This window comes from Canis aureus, chromosome 13 (assembly GCF_053574225.1).
Source record: "Canis aureus isolate CA01 chromosome 13, VMU_Caureus_v.1.0, whole genome shotgun sequence".
NCBI lineage: Eukaryota > Metazoa > Chordata > Mammalia > Carnivora > Canidae > Canis > Canis aureus.
The window spans coordinates 21,325,891-21,346,795 of NC_135623.1; the positions used below are offsets into that span (position 1 = coordinate 21,325,891).

Below are 20,905 nucleotides of genomic sequence, written 5' to 3' on the forward strand. Positions count from 1 at the left end.
CATGCGGCAATGGTGGTTGAGATGAGAGCAGTAAGAACTGTATCATATTTCATTGAATAAATCTTTTAAGACATTATGTTTTTAAAAAATGTCTTAAAACATTTAGACAGGGGCACCTGGGTGGCTCAGTCAGTTGAGTGTCTGCCTTTGGCTCAGGTCATGATCCCAGGATCAAGCCCCACATCTTGCTCCCTGCTCAGTGGGGAGCCTACTTCTCCCTCTGCCATGTGTTTGCTCTAATAAATAAAATCTTTAAAAATTTAGACTGTTAGATAATGACAATTTCAGACAATGTTTAGACTTCCTCTAAAACAAGAAAAGTTGTAGGACGCCAGGGTGGCTTAGTCTGTTAAGCTTCCGAGTCTTAAAAAAAAAAAAAAAAGCTTCCGAGTCTTGATTCCGGCTTAGGTCATGATCTCAGGGTTGTCGGATGAAGCCCTGAGTCCAGCTCATTGCTCAGCAAGGAGTTGCTTCTCTCTCCCCCACCCACCCCCCCGCCCCTACCCCCACTCACTCTTACCAAATCTTTAAAAAAAAAAAAAAACCTTGCCAATTACGATACTCCATTGTCCTGATTTCAGTGTTAAAATGTGAGGGGGGAAAAAAGTGCATCATAGAATCCGTGAAATACTGTAAAATGAGTTAAGTTGTAAAAGCATTCAACTGGAAATTAGGGACGCCTGGGTGGCTCAGCTGTTTAGCATCTGCCCTTTTGCTTGCTTGAAATTAAGCTGGCTGAGATCACATGCGCTGAAACGCTTGTAACCTGTTGCTGGTCACGCCTCCGCCTTACCCGGTGCGGGGGGAGGCTACCGCAGTCCGTCCCTGCTTGTTTAGGAAAAGGAGCCGAGAAACGGGAGTCCCTGCCAGAGTTCCTGCCACTGGTGGCCGAGTACATATGGGGAAGTGGCCGAGCTGGGTCAGCACAGGAGGCCTGCTGGGCCCCGGGGGGCCAGCCTGCCGTGAAGGAATACCTACCCTTCTACATTGGATTCCCTCATCTGCTTCCTTACGTCCTCCCAGATGTTTCATCCCTTGGGCTGCGAATTCTCTTCCCTCGAGAGACAGAAACTACTCAAGAAAACAGGAATCCGGGAATGCACGTTAGGGAAAAACTGCTCGATTTGGTGCCGCAAAAGCCGTGGTTGCGGGTGAGCTTCGGCTTAGGGGAGGGACAGGTTCCCTGGCCCAAAACCCACAAAGGCAGACGGCTTCCTTCCCCAGGTGTTCCCCAGCATGGGGAGTGACACTAACCTGAGCGACATCCACTTGGGCAAAACAAGGACAAGATTCTTCCCTGGTGGAGACTGGAGTGTGTGACCCCGAGCTGGCCTGGGGCAGCTGCCAGGGCAGGAAACTCAAGGGGGAGCCTCGGAAGGGCCTCGACCGTGCTCATGGAATGGCGTGCAGTCCACTTGGTGACGCTTCTCCAAGCGGGGGCTCCTTCCAGGGTGACCAGCCTTTCCCCACCCATGTTCCAGACCTGCCCAGACCTGTAGTTGCTGCCCGGGGAGCGGAGTCTCCTCCCCAAACATACACAATCCTGTAAACTCGGCCAACCTGGCCTTGTCTCAGCCTCTGGCTTAGTTTCGTCCTCCCCCTTGGCCCCGCTCTGTCCTCCCTCCCGCAGGTCCCGGCTGGCAGAGCGAAGGGTCCCGTCCCATGGCCGCGTTCCCTGAGGAGCCAGGGCTCCTGTCCTGCGGGTCCTGTGACATGGTCTTCCGCTCCTGGCCACTGCTGGCCACCCACACTCAGCGCTTCTGCATTGGCCGTCTGACCCGCGAGGTGACCCCGGGTCACCCCCCTCGAAAGGGCCCGTCCGTGGCTGCACGGGTGGGTATTGAAGCAACTCGGAGCCTCGGATTCACCCCACGCCCTGTCGCCAGGTTGTGCCACAAGAACACCAGGGCCTCCCAGACCAGGAGGCCAGCGAATTGGCTCTAAAGCAGCTAACCGAGGAGGTACTCCCCGCTTTCCCCACTGGCTCGAAATGAAGCCTCCTCCCCCAGGTCCCTGCCATCTTGAGGCAGGTTACCCCAACACAGATCGCGGGTTCCCGTTACGTCCAGGTGCAGCGGCTGTGGCTGTACCTCCAGGACATGCTGCCCTGGATAACAGAGGTCCCCAGGGGACTAGAAGGGCCCCGCAGAGAGGCGCCCGCGCACGGCCCCACCGCCGAAGCTGCTGGAAGCCCTGGGGAGCGGCTTCGGGCGCTGCAAGGGACTCACGCAAAGCGGGTGGCGGAGACGGAGTCGCAGAGCCGGGCTCTGGAGCGACGCCGCGAGGGTGAGGGGAGGGGAGCCCCCGCCCTCGGCTTCGAGTTTGTCGGACCCTTTGCGACTCGGTCCCTTAACGCCTCAGAACTAAGCCAGCGCCTCCAAGGTTTGGCCCAGACCCGGGCCGGAATAGCACGCCTCCGAGGCCTGGAGCGGGAGCTTCGAGAACTCCGGGCGGAAGCCAGGCGATCGCGCGGAGCTCTGGACGCGCTGGGGGCGCAGGTTCGGCTGCTGCAGCCCGAGCCCGGGTGAGAGCCGCCGCGGGGACTTCGGCGCGCGGCCGGGGGGCGGGGCGGGGCGGGGCCGAGCCGGGGCCGGGCCGGGGCCTGGCGCGCGAGGCGGAGGCCCCCTCGCAGCCGGAGGGCCGCACGTGCCCCCGGGAGGGGCGGGGCTTCCGGGGGCCTGGCGTCGAGCGTCGGGCGTCGGGAGCCGCAACGCCGGGTCCGCGCCCCCCGGCCCCAGGACCCGGCCCCACGCCTCGCGAGAGGCGGAGCTGTGTTGCCCGGTGCTGCAGGCCACCCCGGCGACTCTGGCTGCCGAGATCGGGTAAGGACCGGGGGCCGGGGCGGCTGGGGCGAAGCGCTGCTCAATTCTGGAAAATCCCTGCTGCGTCCTGTTGGCCACTGCGTCCCCAGGGCCCTGCGTGAGGCCTACGTTCGAGGCGGGGGCCGGAACCCCGACGTTCTGGGCCACATGTGCCAACTGCAAGTGGAGGCATCAGCACTGGATCTGCGGCGGCTGCAGCCCCGCAGAGGTGAACAGGCGGAGCCAGCGGGAGGGCCTCTCGGAAGCCGTGGCCTTAATTCTGGGAGGAGAAAGGGCGGGCGGGAGGCGGCTTTGGCGTGGGAACTACCCGAAGGTGGAAACCGTGGGTGCCTCTGTGGCAACGGCTAGCTGGAGTGAGTCCAGCCCTGTCCAGAGGCTTTGGAGCCGGAGAGAGCTGCTCGGATCCGATCGCACCAGCTGGTCACCAGGGGTCAGAGGTGACAAACTTTTTCATCGCAGGAAGACGGACAGGTGCCGCCCTGGAGGAGCTTCTGGCAGTGGAAGCTGAAAACCGGCGCCTGGAGGCAGAAATCCTGGCCTTGCGGATGCAGAGGGGTGCAGGCCCTGCGTCCTGGGGTCAGCGAGCGCCCTTGCCCCGCGCCATCTCGCTCTCCCAGCAGGCCGAGCTCAGAGGAAGGGGTTAGAGGGACTACGCGTGGGGACTGGGCGCGCTGTGGCTGCGCGTTCCTGCCCTCGCCATCGCCGGCCGTCAGGGAGAGGGCCTCTCAGCCCTGGTACTTGCCGCGGCCCGCGCACGGCTGCCCTACCCTTAACTCTGCTCCCAGGGCCCAGGGAGCCTCGCCCCGTGGTGGATCCCAGCCGGTACCTGAGGAGGGAAGATCCCCCACGCCTCCCGCCGCCGGTGGCTCCTCCGCTGCCGCCGCGTCCACCTTCTGCAGGCGTCCTACTGAGTGGCGCCGAAAAGGCCGTGAGGGCCCAGGGGGTGGGGCCCGGGCAGCTGGTTTGGGTAGTTGGGAAGCCGAGGCGCCTGGGGCCGCGCCGGAGTCAGCGCTTCCCCCACTCACAGCCGCGGGCCCTGGGAACCATGACCAGGAACCTAGGCCTGGATCCGCACTTCCTCCTGCCCGCTCCTGACGTTCTGGGCCCTGCACCCTACGACCCTGGGTGAGGCCTGCTCCCTCTTCTGATACTCTGAACTGGAGACCTACTAGGAAGAGCTAGGGTTGGGGAACTGACGGGTGAGGGCCAGGGTTGGGGTGGGGCGGTCAGGGTTGAGAGTTGAGGGTGGGGGGGTGATGGGGCTTATAGGTGCCAGCTGAGACCTGTGTTCTTCAGGGCTGGCCTGGTCATTTTCTATGACTTCCTTCGGGGCCTTGAGGCTTCTTGGACTTGGGTGCAACTGGTAACTGGCTTGACCCGCGATGGACAGGATACAGGAGGGGCCACAGCATTGCCTCCAGCCCTTTGCTTGCCCCCACCTCCAGCTCCGGGGCCCGTGGGCAACTGTGCCATCCTTGCCAGCAGGCAGCCTGTACCCAGGTCAGGACGTGGAGACCGACTCCGGTGCTTTTTAATTGAGGCTCTTCCCTCATCCTGCTGAGTTTTCTCATCTGTATACAGGGCTGCTGGCTCGGAGAGCTGCCCAAGGAAAGAACAGTTCTGGCTTCCGACACCTTGTTTTGGTTGTTTCTAGACTGCCACCTTCACCATCAGTATCCCTGGTCTGTGAGCTACAGGCCTGGCAGGGGCTGGCAGGGGCTGGGGAACCACGGCCCAAAGCTTGGGCCTCCCTGGTGCTCTTTGACTGGGATCAAAGGGTGCTGAGTGGACGTTGGCGTCTTCCACTTCGGGCCCTCCCTCTGGACCCCAGCCTTAGCCTTGGACAGCTGAATGGGATTCCCCAGGTGAGTGTGGAGGACAGGGGCCAGGTGCTCCTCCAGGTACAGATGGATGCAGTACCATTTCATCTCTCCAGGTAGGTCAGGCCGAGCTCTTTCTGAGACTGGTTAACGCAAGAGATGCGGGTGTCCAGACACTGGCAGAGATCAACCCAACAAACACCCAGGAGTACCAGTACCCACCTCCGGTGAGGGCCTGCCTAGAGCTGGGAACACCAAGGTGTCATTGGTGTGGTTCAGTGCATTTGTTGAGCACCGTGTTCCAAGCTTTCTGTGAATTAACTCCTTTAACTATGTAAAGGGATAAAATCAGCAGTGAGGCTTCTAACCTGGTTTTACATTAGGTAGCCAAGATATTAACCTCTTGCTAAAGATAAATTTTTCCCTGTTCCACAGACGTCCTGCTCACCTTCACTAGAAGCAAGCTACCTTGTCCCCACAGCTGGCTTTGTCGACCCCCCTCCTCCTGCAGAAGAGCCCCTCAGCAGCAGAGTCAAGGACAGATGAGGATTTGGGCCCTCATCCCAGCTTTGACCCACTCCCTCTGGCTTTGAGTTTAAGGAACGTGGACATGAGTAGCTTCCCATACACAGAACTAGGACTTCAGAATGAGGCCTGTTGCCAGAACTGCAGCTTTACTACTCCATGTTCTCAGGGGGTTTTAGACAGCAAATAGCAGATAAAAGCTCAAGATAGGAGGTCCAAGCACAGCTTTACCACCTTCCACAAATACTTGGCGTTTCTTCACCAGTTTTCCTTTTGTAAAACAGGATTTTTTTCTCCCCACCCCCACCCCATGTGAGTTCTTGCAATATTGCCTGGAATATAAATTCTTTAAATATGAGCAGGGGGCACTCTTTGTTAAAGGAACTTGATAAATTTGTTCTCACCTATTTTTTTGTTGTTGCTGTTTTGCTAAAGCCCATCTTGTTGCCACACTTCTTCATTCAGGACTTCCCCCTGGGAAGCCTTCGGGGCTATAAAGGTCCCCATAAACGGCGCTCCCATACCTTACACACTTACAGAGGGTCACCTGTAAAATCTGGCTGAAATTTGATATCCGGCCTAGCCCCAGAACCCAGTGTCAACCAAAGGTCAAAGGCCTAAAATCTTCAGGACTTGGAAGAACATGCAATACAGGGGTACCTTCGGGAAGTCCAAAGCCAAAAATTCTGGAGCCATGAGTTACCATGACCAGCCCAGAAAAATTGCAACCATTTTCCCTTTTATTTCTTTAGAAAACAAAATATAGACTGAAAAACTGCCTCGGACATTGGACATTCAAATAGCAGTTTCTGAAATACTGTCCAGTGCAGCAAAGTAGCCCTGTGGGTGGTCAGAATTACTATATCCCATTAGGTAAGGGCAGGCCCTGTTTGGAATTCGGATCCCAATAGTAACTGGTGCGTAAAGGGTTTTTTGTTTTTTGTTTTGTTTTGGCGTAACGGGTTCTTAAACTAAGGGTCACAGGGGCAGAAGCAGTTCAGGCAAGAGGGGTCTCCCACTAGCCTTGCACCCTGAACAGGAGTGAGGTCTCAAGGGGATGGCTTTAATATCAGAATCCTGAGCAGCCCAGGTGGCTCAGCAGTTTAGCGCCACCTTCCGCCCAGGGCGTGATCCCAGGTCGGGCTCCCTGCATGGAGCCTGCTTCTCCCTCTGCCTCTCTCTCATAAATAAAATCTTCAAAAAATATTTTCAGAATCCTGAGCACCAGCACTCTTAGACTGGGCAGCCAAAACTGGTGGCCCAGTTTCTTTCAACCCCACATCCCACATTCAAATGCTTGAGATAGCACAGGATCTCACTGGAAAATCTTTAAACACAAGTCCAGACCAGCAACATTTTTTAGCATCTTTATTTGAGAAGTCAAAACTGCAGATGGGTAACAATTTGGATTCAAGTAATAAGATATATTTCAGCCTTTCTGTACAAAAAACAAAACTTCACCAGCCAGCCTCCCCACAGATTGTTCCAACTACATTCAAAGCATCCAGTCTCTTAGCCACTTTCAAACCAGAAAGCTCAATTCTCCAGTTAGCAAACCGGTTTTCTTCAGGGGTCACCTTCCTCCACCCCTCCCTCACAAGTTTTCTTCAGAGTTCTTTTTAAACCCGGACAGAATTATTGACCCCCAGTTGGAGATTAGGTGCATAAAAATTATCACTTTAGGGCCTGGCTCAGGCAGGTAGGTTACCAGCTCACAAAGTCCATCAAACAGTATCAGCACCAAAGAGCAAAGATCTTAATCAAGTCTTGCTTCTATAGCCCCCATCAAAGGAAAGCACCAAAATGAAGGGGTTTTCAAGACAGCAGTCCGGTATTTAAACTGGGAAAAATATATAGCACCATTGGAAAACAAAGGGCCTATGGCTATGCTTGATTTGATCACCTCCACATTAGACAGGAACTTGGATGAGAATTTCCAACAGATCAGTACAGAAAGGGGGAGAGGGGTACACCTTTGACCACTCTATAAACCCAGAGTGCTCCAAGGCACAGTTTCAGCCAGTATTTAAGAAAAAAAAATCATCAAAGCCTCAACCTTTGCTTACAATCTTTATTGAAGTTATACAAAAAGAATCCCCCCAAAGTGAAAAAATACATTATATACAAAAACACTTTCCCTCAGGAGGAAGGCTCTGTGCCCTCTTTTAACATGCAGTGCTCTCAACTGTAGCTCCGGCCTCCACTGTCCCCTCCACTGCTGCCCGGCTTTCAGCCCGATTCTCAGCCTGGAAGATAAATAGGGAGCCTGGGCATAAATGACCCTGGTTTAAGCTATTGTCTTATACAATCAAGCAGGCCTCAGAGCAAGTGAACAGGTCTCCTAAACCCTGCTAGGCTCCCTACACTACTAACAGGACAATTACCACAAAATGTAAGGCCATATCCTAAATTCTCTATAGTAGGGCTGACAGAGCCAATGTTCATACATTACTTGGAAAGGGAACAAGCAGAAGTAACCCAATGGTCTTGCCAATCAAGTGCCTTCTCATACATTCATTAGAGTGGGACCTATGATATGTATATAGTTTCCATTCATCAATGAGAGAGACATCCTACATTCTATAACCAAAGAGTTCCCTGCATTGTTCTTATAAGGGTTACATTCAAGTAATCCAAACAGTCTCAAGGTAAGGAACATGCACTTAGGAGGACTAGCTTCCCCAGGGCCTGAGAACAAGGGGAAATAAGGCAAGAAGAGTCCAAGCCCTCTTTAACTGCCCACCTCCTCCTCCATGTTTTCTGAAACTTCATTTCCACTGGAGACGGCATCCCCACTGCCTCCATTGACCTCCAGCTCTTGTTTGGCTTTCTTTGCATCATCTTTCCGGGGACTCTCTTCCTCTGGTTTCCTCTAAAGATATAATTGTGAAGGCTTCACAAATGTGCTGAATGTTTTTTTACAAGAACTGCAAAACTTTAACAACCCCTTCACACCTCTCCTCCCCCACTGCTGCCACCCCATGGTGCAGATATCCTCAAAAGCGGGATCCATGGCTCTCAGGGCCTCTCTCATGGCCACAGGAAGCAGATGCCAACCTCTGCTCGTACAAGAAATTAGAAACCACAACATACCAATCCAGCCTCTCTCCTGGGAAGGGTGGAATAGATCTGGGTGAGTGTGAGGAATAGATCTGAACAGTAAGCCAACCCCAAGTTTGTGAATCCAGAAACAAAGGAATCAGTCTCCCACAAGAGAAAAAAACTACTGTAACCAGCAGGAGAAGGCAGACTCAGAAGTTTAACTATCAGCAGGTCTGCAGCTCAATGACTACTATCAAAGAAAAAGAGCCGACGTAAGCAATTCTCAGCAGCTTTCCCTGATAGTCCTGGGCCAAAAGAGGCCTGAAAAATTGTCAGAACACATATTCAAGTGAAAACTACCGTCACTCAAATCCTCACCAACTTCACAAAACGAATGCCTTATCACACCAAATACTAGGAAATGATTACTCATGTATCATGTGAAGCAAAAAACAAAACAAAACAAAACAAAAGCAAACGGAAAGAAAACAGAAGGGAAATGACCACATGTAGATTTACCTTCTTTCTGACAAGGTGGGAAATATCAGTCACACAATTTGATGAGGAAGCACCATCTGTTGGTTTTCTACTGGCAACCTGACAAAAAGGACTTTATTAACAATGTACAACTACACAGGACACAAATAGGCCTAATATTAAGTGACAAAAATAACCTGAATACTCACCATGGAGACTGAAGTGCTGCCTCCACTAGGAGTGAAACCTGAAGTAGAGCTCTCCACCTGTGAGACAGGGGACAGACCCAAGTGGGCCCCAGAAAAGAACGTACCAGGATCACCCACACACCTACCACAGGTATCTACCAATTATGAAATAACTGATTAAGACCTCAATACTAGTGGGCCTACATATAATAGCAATTTCATCCATCCCCACTTTACCTGCACCTGCTACCCCCAAACTGGGGGTTTAGGCACAGTGTAGATGTTAAATTAACTCCTCCATATCATGTCATCACCTGTGGCATAGAAAGCTCCTTGATATTCCAGCAGTCAAAAGCAGAGCCAAAGCTAAAAGCCATCAATACCTTACTAATCTATACAGAGGAGTTCTCAAAGATGGAAGTAATAGCTTACATTTATTAAGCAAACACTAAAGTAACATGCTCATGGTCACATACAGATATATAACCCAGTCTGGCTCCAAAGTATATTTCTTAAGCATTATACCATTTGATAAGAATAATTAGATAAATGCTCACATTCTTTCGAACCACCAACTCCCTAGAAACCATGTCATGGTTCCTAGGCAAATGGAACATTAATGCCATGAGCCTTCCAACAATATCAAACATTCTATTATCAAAACTTTAAAAGGAAACCAAACCAACCAGAGTTGCTTTCAGAGCTAATTCAGCTACATTCCCACTACGCTGGGACTCCTTTGCATCTTCTATCTTCTCTCTAATTTCAGGAAGCAGTTCCTTCAGCTCTTCAATTTCTTTCTCATATTCAGTAGATGATCCTTCAGCCTCCTTCATCTGCTCACTCAGTACAGCTACAAAGAACAGGCTGAAGTGATCAGTAAGAGTTACCACCAAAGGATCCATTTTTTTTTAATCTTGTTGATTACTGGATCCAGTCAAGTTTATCAACAAACAGTTGATGATCACTCACCCATTCTCTTCTCAATGACTTCAATAGATTTGCTGAACTGTGCCACTGCCTCATCATACTGAGAGTTGTATCCATAGGCCAAGCCCAGCTGGTAGTGGGTCTCTGCAAGAAGACGATCATGGGCTTCCAGGTACTGTTCTTGCAGGTTAAGGCAAGCCTGGAACTCCTCCACAGCTTGGACATAATTTTCTAATAAAGAGAAAAAGAATAGCAAGCAAATGGATGGGATTTAATATATAATACTTCTAATTTTTTTTAAAGATTTTATTTATTCATGAGACGGGGGTGCGGTGTAGAGACACAGGCAGAGGGAGAAGCAGGCTCCATGCAGGGACCCCGATGCAGGACTCAATCCCCAGACCAGGATCATGGCCTGAGCCGAAGGCAAACACTCCACCATTGAGCTACCCAGGTGTCCTAATACTCCTAATTTTATTTTATTTTATTTTATTTATTTATTTTTTAATACTCCTAATTTTAGAGCACTGTACAGGAAACTGGGGGTGGGGGTGGGGGGAAATGACTAAAAAAGACTCAGAAGAGATTTTTCCACTATTCTATAGGAACCCAAACCAACTGCCATGTTAAAGCCAACTGCCAGGGTCAGTTAAGAGTCTGCCTTCAGCTCAGGGTCATGATCTCAGGGTCCTGGGATGGAGCCTGGTGTCAGACTCCTTGCTCAGCAGACAGCCTGCTTCTCCCCCGTCCCTCCCCCTGCTTGTCCTCTCTGTCTCAAATAAAATCTTATTCCAATTGCCCACAATTGATGATCAATTAAGCTGAATTTTAAGGAATTAGAGGAAGAATTGGGTAGAGGGGAACATTAAAGGAAAGAGAAAATGTATTACCAGATTCAACACTAACTTCTCCAAGTTTAAGATGTGCCTGTGCAGCATAAAGCTGAGCTTCTTTTGTTTCTTGCCTGAAAGGAAAAGATCAGAAATCCTAATAGCATTCATCCAAGCCTAACTGATATTCTACTTCCAACCTCCAAACTCCCAACCTGAGCCTAGAAACACTAAAAGTTTTACCTTTTAAAAATGATCTTCGCTAAATCCAGCATATCCCAGGCAAGCTCTAGATTCCCAATCTCCTCCTCTTCGTTTTCTTGAAGAGACTAAAAGGTATATCCAAATCATTGGTATTATTCAGAAGACAGGCATTTTTAGATCACAAATCTAAATGTATCATTTAATACAGCTTAAAAAAAAAAAAAAAAAACCCACAGGATATAGGATTCAAAATTTAGACTTTCTCCCTAAAACCTACAGAAACCTAAAACCCTATAATCTTTCTCCAAGTTATCACCTTATGTGAATGGTATCTAACAGTGACATGTTGGGTCCTAGCTTAATAGATAGGACATCCTGGGATTAAATGGATGTGTGGATTCTAGGCACAAATAAAGGGTCCCCAATCCCTAACCAAGAAATGGCTATGATAAGGCCTACCCTAGTAAGCTACAGTCCTACAATAAGAAAGCTGAAGATGATACTGAATAATAATTTACCTTGTTTTCAAGAAGTGATTCATTTGGTGTTTCTTCAGCCTTGTCATTTTCTTTATCCTCCTCTTCTGAGCCTTCAGTTTCTGTAAGCAAAAATTCCTCAGTATTGAGAATACTAAAGCTATCTTCTAACTAGTCAAGATTCCAATATATGCCAGTCAAATAACCTATATTCTGAGGTAGAACACGCCAGATGCTAAGTCAGTTAATATTTGAACTGCATATGAAGTCAGTGATTACAGTCTAATTCAAATATAATCTAGATTTAGATTGTATATCCTATAGTGTCTGTTGTTTACATCTTCACTGATCAGAAGGCGGTCTTTCTTCTAAAAGTCAATCTGGATCATTCAGATCAAAAAGATTAGCTACTGTAGTCTCTTAGTTACTAGAAGCTCCCATCTATTTAGCCAGCAGCACTTGGAGAACCCAGCCAGTGTTCCTGGTGTCTTTAAGCAGCCATTTGTTATGTAATACTAACAAGCTGAGAAAGTACAAAAGTTAAATTACTCCAGTCTATTCAGAACAAGAATGCTCAAGAGACTAGCTTTCCCACAACATAGCTGTGAAGAGAAAAGCACAGTCCTTAGCAACTCTAACCAATGAGCATGCCACAGACTCCAGCCAGCTCTAGCATGTACAGAATTGAGTGAGCAGTACCAAAACCAATTGTTTTACTCCACTATAATGTTAAAATTTGTAGCCATATTGACACTATATTTCACCATATTAACATAGACTCACAAGTCAACTGCCTTTAAAGACAGGCTGCTAATAAATAGCAATGTCAAGTGATTAAAAATAGGCTTTGGGGGGCACATAACAATGCATGAATTGGGTATAACGTGCCTACCTCTGCCATTTTTCATTAAGCATTCTAACACAAGCAAAAGAACTCAAATACGGTCTCCAAACAAGCTATTATGGGAACATAAATATGCAACTAGGCCTTAATGCCATGTCAGATTAAAGGACTTTTATGTTTAGCAATATTGCCTCAGAATGGGAACAGGCACAGAAAATTCCTAAACATTATAAATTAATAAGACAATCTAAAGAAGTTCTCTAAGAAACGTGCCTGGCTGGCTCAATTAGTGAGCATGCAACTCTTGATCTCAGTGTTGGGGAGTTCTAGCCCATGCTAGGTGTAGAGATTACATAAGAAATTTAAAAAAAAAAAAAAATTTCCTCTAAGAACCAGTTACAGGCTAATTAACCTATAGCAAACTATTTTATCAAATGGCTCATTTTTCCCCTGTTGATGCTGACCATGTAATTTAGTACTTCTGAAATAAATACCATCATAATACACCATTATCTTTCTGTACCCATATTTCCAAATCATGTGTATACTCAGTACTGTTATACTAGATGGGTGGTTTTATTAACAATACAGTCCATTCTCAAGAATTCTCTAGAAAAGGGACGCCTGGGTGGTTCAACAGTTGAGTCTGCCTCCGGCTCAGGGTGTGATCCTGCAGTCCCAGGATCAAGTCCCGCATTGGGCATAGAGCCTGTTTCTCCCTCTGCCCAGGTCTCTACCTCTCTCTCTCTCTCTCTCTCTCTCTCTCTGCTCCTTCTACCTATGGCTCTACCTCTCTGTCTCTCATGAATAAATCAATCTTTAAAAAAAAATTCTCTAGATGGATGAAGTTTATCTATGAAACGAACACTTTTACCTTCCTAATTTGTAGGAAAATTTGACAAAATGTGTATTGTTATTCTGTATTCTTAAATTATCTCGTATCTGTTCCTATTCATACCAGAATGCCAGGTGACATCTAATTTGACATAAAATCTTATTTTTACATCAAATTTTAAAATTAAAATTCTTTTTTAATTTTTTTTTATTTATGATAGTCGAGAGAGAGAGAGAGAGAGAGAGAGAGAGAGAGAGAGGCAGAGACACAGGCAGAGGGAGAAGCAGGCTCCATGCACCGGGAGCCCGATGTGGGATTCGATCCCAGGTCTCCAGGATCGCGCCCTAGGCCAAAGGCAGGCGCCAAACCGCTGCGCCACCCAGGGATCCCTAAAATTAAAATTCTTATGATATCTGAAAAAAATACTGGTTTCCCTTGAGAAATCTGTACTATCCTCAAGGAATGGTGGAAAGGAAGCTAGGTTATGAGAAAGCCATTACTTTAAAACAACACTTTCCAACCTGGTAAGTTATACCCAGATACTGGAATGCCTTTATGTCCTCAGTAAAGTGATCTGTTAAATATTTTCCAAGCCTCTCTAAAAATGGCATCTTCTTTGTAGTATGCCTTGGAGAAAAGGGAAACACAGTTTTATACCATTTCTCTGATTTGCAGCCTGTTCAAAAGTTAATGGCACAGAACAGCACAAAGAAGAAAAATTCTTAAAGACAAAGTAAAGGCAATCTGCTGATTCTCTGGTTACTCTAGAACTCCCATAGGATTAAGTCAGGTAAACACTACAGATTGACCAGTATAGTCTGAGAATGGCCAAGCTCTGTGCCTAAAATTTAAAAACTTTGGGGACACCTGCGTGGCTCAGCAGTTGAGCGTCTGCCTTCAGCTCAGGGCATGATCCTGGGACCCAGGCTCGAGTCCCACATTGAGCTTCCTGCATGGAGCCTGCTTCTCCCTCTGCCTAGGTCTGTGCCCCACCACCCCCCTCACTCTTTCTCTGTCTCTCATGAATAAATCAATCTTGAAAAAAATGGGGATCCCTGGGTGGCGCAGCGGTTTGGCGCCTGCCTTTGGCCCAGGGCGAGATCCTGAAGACCCGGGATCGAATCCCACGTCGGGCTCCCTGGTGCATGGAGCCTGCTTCTCCCTCTGCCTGTGTCTCTGCCTCTCTCTCTCTCTCTCTGGGACTATCGTAAATAAATAAAAAAATAAATAAATAAAAAAAAAAGAAAAGAAAAAAATAATTTTTAGGCTTTGTTCACTTACCAATCATATCTAGCATGAGACTTAGAAAAGAACAGAGCAACTATCTTTATTAGGGATATGGACAGCCTGAGAGGTGGTAGAAAATGGGATTTTAAGAGAAAACCTATGGGGTGCCTGGCTAGCTCAGTCAATAGAGCACTGGACTCTTGATCTCAGGGTTGTGTGGGTTTGAGCCCCACATTAAGTACAGAGATCACTTAAAATCTTAAAAAAAAAAAAAAAAAAAGAGGAAAGAGATGCCTGGGTGGCTCAGCCAGTTAAGCATCTGCCTTCAGCTCAAGAGTCCTGAGATCGGGCAGCCCCAGTGGCGCAGCAGTTTAGTGCCACCTGCAGCCCAAGGCGTGATCCTGGAGACCCTGGATCGAGTCCCACATCAGGCTCTGTATGATGCCTGCTTCTCCCTCTGCCTGTGTCTCTGCCTCTCTCTCTCTCTGTCTCTATGAATAAATGAATAAAATCTTAAAAAAAAGTCCTGTGATCAAGGCCCACACTGGGCTCCCAGCTGTGGGAAGTCTGCTTCTCCCTTCTCCCTCTGCCTATAGCTCCCCCAGCTTGTGCTGTCACTCATTCTGTCAAATAAATAAAATCTTAAAAAAAAAAAAAGTGACCAGAGAGGCATGTTGGTGACCAGATGTTTAAAGGACTCTTGGGATCCCTGGGTGGCGCAACAGTGGTTTAGCGCCTGCCTTTGGCCCAGGGCGCGATCCTGGAGACCTGGGATCGAATCCCACGTCGGGCTCCAGGTGCATGGAGCCTGCTTCTCCCTCTGCGTATGTCTCTGCCTCTCTCTCTCTCTCTCTGTGACTATCATAAATAAATAAAAATTAAAAAAATAAATAAATAAATAAAATAAAGGACTCTTGGGGACAGCCCCAGTGGCGCAGCGGTTTGGCGCTGCCTGCAGCCCAGGGTGTGATCCTGGAGACCCGGGATCGAGTCCCATGTCAGGCTCTCTGCATGGACCCTGCTTCTCCCTCTGCCTGTGTCTCTGCCTCTCTCTGTGTGTGTATCTCTATGAATAGATAAATAAAATCTTAAAAAAAAAAATAAAAATAATAAAAAAAATAAAGGACTCTTGGTTTTTGGCTCAGGTCAATTGCAGGGTTGTGAGATCAAGCCCCCAATCAGGCTCTGTGCTGAACATAGAATCTGCTAAAGTTTCTCTCTCCCTGCTTCACTTGCTCACTCTCTCAAATATATAAATCTTTAAAAAATAAATAAATAAAAAGAGTGACCAGATTAAAGTCGCCTTCCTCACTGTGAGGTAGGCTTGAGAAGAATATACATTCATGTCAGATCTAGGGTCTGATTCTAGTTCTATGACTTAGTGTTTGACCCTAAACAAGTAACATAAGCCCTAAGTCTCAATTTCTTCATGATCTCCCCAGAGGAGTACTACCTACTGCATAGTATTTTTTTGGAATCAAAAATAATTGGGACGCCTGGGTGGCTCAGCGGTTGAGCGTCTGCCTTTGGCTCAGGGCGTGGTCCTGGAGCTCCAGAATCGAGTCCCACATGGAGCTCCTGGCATGGAGCCCGCTTCTCCCTGTGCCTGTGTCTCTGCCTCTGTGTGTCTCTCATGAATAAATAAAATCTTTAAAAATAATAATAATAATGAATGTGAGGGAACTCTAACAATGTTACTTATAATCCAACTGAATAGTTTTTGAACTGGAGAAGCAGGACCTCTCTACTATACTATACTTTATTATTCAAAGTCCAAATTAACAGAGCCAGCAGATCTTCTGTCTTTGATCACTATCATTAAAGATTAAGACACGGTAGCTTTTTAAAATTGAGGCATTCAGTTTTTTTCCATAAAAAACTCCTAAAACCCAATAAGCAGCCCAGTGGCGCTATCATTTAGCCAATTCACTCCTGGTTACCATGCCTGTGCTGGCTGGAGTGCAAGGACCTGCACATAGGTAGAATGTAGTTTACCAGAATGAGCTGCAAATACTGATAGTGGGTCTTTGAAAATCTAAAACTGATGAGAACTCTTAAAGTAGTCTGTCAGTTATATGAACTAATAACTATTAACTGGAATATACCTGTAGTTATTAATATCAACGTTAGATAAGCCTTACAGACAGTAGAATCCTCAAATGATAGTACCACTCAAGTCAGACGTGCCAATTATGTAAATGCTAGAGACTTATACATCTTGATGGAATTGAATCAAAATTAAACCAGTAATACTACACAAAGCATCCCACAGTTTATGTTCTAAGTAATAAAAACTTCAGTTTAGCAGCCAAAGCAAGCATGAAATGAGGGGGAAAGCAGCAAGAGGGCTAAATGTTAATTTTTTTGTTATCTTTTGGAGGAGGCTAATTTAAAACTAATGCAAATAAGCCTCTGAACACTTCCTGAAGACTAAAAGTAAAAGAGAGTCACCAGAATTCTTTCACTGTGGTTAACTGCCTTCATTTAAATGGCATGCCTGCTTAAGTGTACCAATTCACTGGATTCTACTGCTCTAATCCTGCTTCCTAAAGTGGAGAATAGGAACCATGTGAACAGTAAATTAAATAATCCAGAGGCATGCAAGTGAACATCCATTCAGCATTCTCTGCCAGCCTAGCCCACTATTTCCCTACCTACTCCACCAGCCCCCATCCACCTTTATTGGCTAGTATGTACAAGTTACTGATAGCTAGCCAAGTCTCAGAAATCACAGAGAAGGCCTATTTTGCAGTTAGTAAAAGTGTTAGTTTATAAGCCTGCTGAAGACTTGCATTTTGACTTGCTCAACTTATCACAATCTTCTTAAGCTATCCCCATTTTCATTTAGCCCTTTTCTAATCCAAAGGCAGACGGAAAATCCTGAATGGAAGGCTGACTTTTACCCATGATTAGTGAGTCAAATCCAGAATGTACTCCACCCACTGCAGCTCTTGCATATCCCGGTTACCTTCACCCTCTTTCATCTGTTCTTCTCTTTCTCGTGTTTCTTCATTAGCAGCTATCTTAACTTTGTCTTCAGGCGATTTCTCAGGAGCCCCCCGGGCTACCTTGGTCTCAACCCCATCTCCAGCTGCCTCAGACTCTTCTATGGACAGCTTAGTTTCCTCCTCCTGGCTAGGAACCAACTCTGCCCTGACCTCCTCCTCTAGTCCTGAGCCATCTTTTGTTTCTGTCAGTTCTTCTACATTAGTCTGTTGTTCAACAGGAGTCTGATCTCCTGCAGCTGACAATCCATTGACTATACCATCCTTAGGGAGAACTGTGGCCTCCTGTCCAGGCTTCTCAGAGACTTCTGACCCAGCTTCTGCAGCTGAGGCCTCTGCAAGCTCTATTGTCACCTTTGGTGACTCTTCAGCAGGAGGCATTTCTTGCCCTACCAGCTGCTCAAGAACAGCCCTTCCTGGCTCATTTTCAGAGGCAGCTGCTACCTGCTCCTTTGGCTCATTCCCACCCCCAGCCACTGGCTTGACTGCTGAATCTATAGGCTCTGCTTCTGCCTCCACTGCAGTATCCTGCTTTTCAAGAGTTGTAACAGGTTGCTCTCCTGAAGCTTCTTTTGGCTTCTCCTCTATGCTCACAATTACTTCTCCCTGCTTCTCCTGACCTTTTTCTCTGCATTCATCTTGCACGTCAGTTCCACAAACTGATTTTCCTTCCTCAGCATCTGGGGCTTCCTGTTCTGGCTTCCCAGAAGCGACCTTGGCTTCATTCAGTCCTTCTGGTGCTGCTATTTCTTTTGCCTCAGTGGTTTCAGTTAACTGATCTGGAGTGGACTCAACTTTTTCCTGTAGTTCCTCTGCAGGCTCACTTATATCCATGTCTTCTCTTCCACCCTTCTCCATTTCATTTTCCTGCTCTTTATCAATTTCAGGCTTTACCAGAGACTGGTCTTCTGGTTTTTTTGCTTCTTCTTTTTCTCCCATGGCGTCATAAACCTGTTCTCTCAACTCTTCCCTTGCTTCCTCTACATGGTTAAAGAACATGAAGCATAAACATGTCTTCGAATTTAGTGATAAAGGCATAAATGGAAACTAAAAATACATTCCCTTTAAACCCTCAAACAGCCTGGCTTAAATTTTAGCAGATGGCCTAAAAAATTATCTGCCCCCTTGAGAAAAGCAAAGGGAATAGTCCCAGATAGCAGAGCAACTTATTGCAAAAGAAACCCAAGCTCCTTAAATGAGATATTATTTTTACTTGAGCATTTTGATTATCAGTTAGGTTAAGAGATGCCAAGCTTTATGCTCTCCTCTAAACATTATAAACCTCCAACTAATATGTAAAACTCTAGTAGCCATACTCCACTAAGAAGTTACTTTTCTTAGACAAAAATGTAAAAATACTCCAGAAGTACTGCTATTAAAATAACTGAGCTGGGGATCCCTGGGAGGCTCAGCAGTTTGGCGCCTGCCTTTGGCCCAGGGCGCGATCCTGAGGACCCGGGATCGAGTCCCGCGTTGGGCTCCCTGCATGGAGCCTGCTTCTCCCTCTGCCTGTGTCTCTGCCTCTCTATCTCTCTCTCTATGTCTATCATGAATAAATAAATAAAATCTTTTAAAAAATTAAAATAAAATAACTGAGCTGCGCAGACTTTTAAATATTTGCATTAGAAAAACATTTAAAGTTGCTATATATTTAAAATGTCAATTTAAATGACCACATTTATTGGGGAAATTAAGTTTTCCTTTTACAAAAGCCTGCTGTCAATTTCAGTAATTGGCTATCTCCACACTGTAGTCTCCACCAGATGCAGGTACGACCCAATGCAACTTAGGAGAAACCATCCAGGACAGGGAGAGACCTACTCCCATCACTTGTACACAAGAAATAAACGTCGCATCTCCTGAACGTCACACGCAACTCCACGTACCATCTATGTTATCATTATTTTCTACCAGAGATTCATCTTCTGTTTTTTCTCCTTCCTCCTCTTCCACATGCACACCTTCTAGGGCATTTCCCAACACACCATTCTCCATTCTAGAACAAAAGGACAAAGCACCAAAGGTATGATAGTTAGAACCTAACGGTTTTTCTACAACAGAAACTGTAGTGCTATATTATAAAAGCAACAGTAAAACAATCAAGTGCAGAGAATATAAACTTTTAAGTATTCATTGAAGAAAAGCAGTGAGCAAAACTAATATAAATTAAGGCCATAAAAGCACTCAGAAAAAAAAAAGCACACCCCTCATCCACCTGCCTAAAAAGCACCAATGACTCTTATCAAAAGATCAATTTAAAAAAAAAAAAAAAAGATCAATTTAGGGATCCCTGGGTGGCTCAGCAGTTTAGCGCCTGCCTTTGGACTGGAGTCCCAGGATCGAGTCCCGCATTCAGCTCCCTGCATGGAGCCTGCTTCTCCCTCTGTCTGTTTCTCTGCGTCTCTCTCTGTCTCTCATGAATAAATAAAATATTTTTTAAAAAAGATCAATTTATATTCACTTTACCATAGGGCCATATTTCTCAAACCTTGTATCTACCCCGTATTCCTCTAGTTGGCTTAAAAACATTCTGGCAAGACTTTCCTGACAAATCATCAAAATGACCTACAAAATTAAAAAACTTACCAGAACTGGATTAAATGAGGCATAAAATATTTGCTAGTTTGTGTACCCTCAATAGATTTTATTTTGGTTAATAAACTCCAGTGAAAAATACACAACTTTCCAATAGTTAAGACTACCTGTTTTATTTACTAAACATTTTCATACGGTAGTGTTTCCAAATTGTCCTTCATTCAGTCCTTGTTGAGGATGACTGTTCTGAGAGTGCTTTTGAAAATTCTCGCTCTAGGGGATCCCTGGGTGGCGCAGCAGTTTGGGGCCTGCCTTTGGCCCAGGGCGCGATCCTGGAGACCCGGGATCGAATCCCACATCAGGCTCCCGGTGCATGGAGCCTGCTTCTCCCTCTGTTTATGTCTCTGCCTCTCTCTCTCTCTGTGTGGGACTATCATAAATAAATAAAAATTTAAAAAAAAAAATTCTCGCTCTATATTGGACCTTAATAAATTATTGACCATCCTCTAATAGAAAGATCTCTGCTTCAAAAGACCCTAAAAGTCAAAACCCAAGCATAAGTTTACTCTGCATCAAGTGCCTTCCAAAACTTCCATCAATATTTTGCATTCCTTCTAAACCCCCTTAGTGAAACCAGCTCATATAAAGTTGCGAAGGTAGTAAATAATCTTGGCAAAAAACGAAACTTAAGTTTTTAAACAGACCATTAATGCGATTCAAAATACCCTACTTAAACACTGCAGTCTGAGGGACTCCTGGGTGACTCAGCAGTTAGGCGTCTGCCTTTGGCTCAGGGCGTGGTGACAGAATGCAAGGATGGAGTCCCACATAAGGCTCCCTGTGTGAAGCCTGCTTCTCCCTCTGCCTATGTCTCTGCCTCTCTCTCTCTCTCTCTCTCTCTCTGTGTCTCTCATGAATAAATAAATAAAATCTTAAAAAAAAAATTGCAGTTTGAGGGGCACCTCAGACTCTGCTTTTGGCTCAGTTATGATCTCAGGTTTGTCAGATGGGAGCCCCACGTTGGGCTCCCCCCCTCAGCAGGGAATCTAAGGATTCACCCTCTCCCTTGCCACCCCAAATCCCGCACTTGCTCTCTCTCAAATAAATCTTAAAAAATAGGGATCCCTGGGTGGCGCAGCGGTTTG

General features: G+C 46.7%; 2 protein-coding genes across 5 annotated transcripts in view; one reads left to right on the forward strand and one right to left on the reverse strand.

Annotated features, from left to right (window-relative positions):
* The first annotated feature begins 664 nt into the window (after positions 1–664).
* On the forward strand, positions 665–5,357 carry CCDC17 (coiled-coil domain containing 17). The gene is given in 14 exon segments (XM_077846595.1): positions 665–1,821; positions 1,857–1,961; positions 2,070–2,286; positions 2,362–2,524; positions 2,739–2,822; positions 2,912–3,030; positions 3,096–3,118; positions 3,308–3,398; positions 3,608–3,947; positions 4,119–4,322; positions 4,477–4,687; positions 4,759–4,869; positions 5,078–5,181; positions 5,183–5,357. Coding segments are annotated over 14 exon segments (2,106 nt in total). The 5' UTR covers positions 665–1,662.
* A 1,867-nt stretch (positions 5,358–7,224) lies between these two features.
* The window catches only part of NASP (nuclear autoantigenic sperm protein), a 42,285-nt gene continuing 28,604 nt past the window's right edge, over positions 7,225–20,905 (reverse strand). For 2 of the 4 annotated variants that reach the window (XM_077845174.1, XM_077845172.1), the window contains exons 6-16: positions 19,112–19,221; positions 17,189–18,205; positions 11,357–11,436; positions 10,878–10,963; positions 10,695–10,768; positions 9,847–10,035; positions 9,561–9,727; positions 8,896–8,952; positions 8,729–8,806; positions 7,911–8,039; positions 7,225–7,413 (exon numbers count right to left, since the gene is read on the reverse strand). In XM_077845174.1, coding sequence (XP_077701300.1) covers positions 7,333–7,413; positions 7,911–8,039; positions 8,729–8,806; positions 8,896–8,952; positions 9,561–9,727; positions 9,847–10,035; positions 10,695–10,768; positions 10,878–10,963; positions 11,357–11,436; positions 17,189–18,205; positions 19,112–19,221 — 2,068 coding nt within the window. In that variant the 3' untranslated portion in view covers positions 7,225–7,332. The remainder of the gene's footprint in view (positions 7,414–7,910; positions 8,040–8,728; positions 8,807–8,895; positions 8,953–9,560; positions 9,728–9,846; positions 10,036–10,694; positions 10,769–10,877; positions 10,964–11,356; positions 11,437–17,188; positions 18,206–19,111; positions 19,222–20,905) is intronic. The other 2 variants (XM_077845173.1, XM_077845175.1) reach the window with 2 other exon arrangements.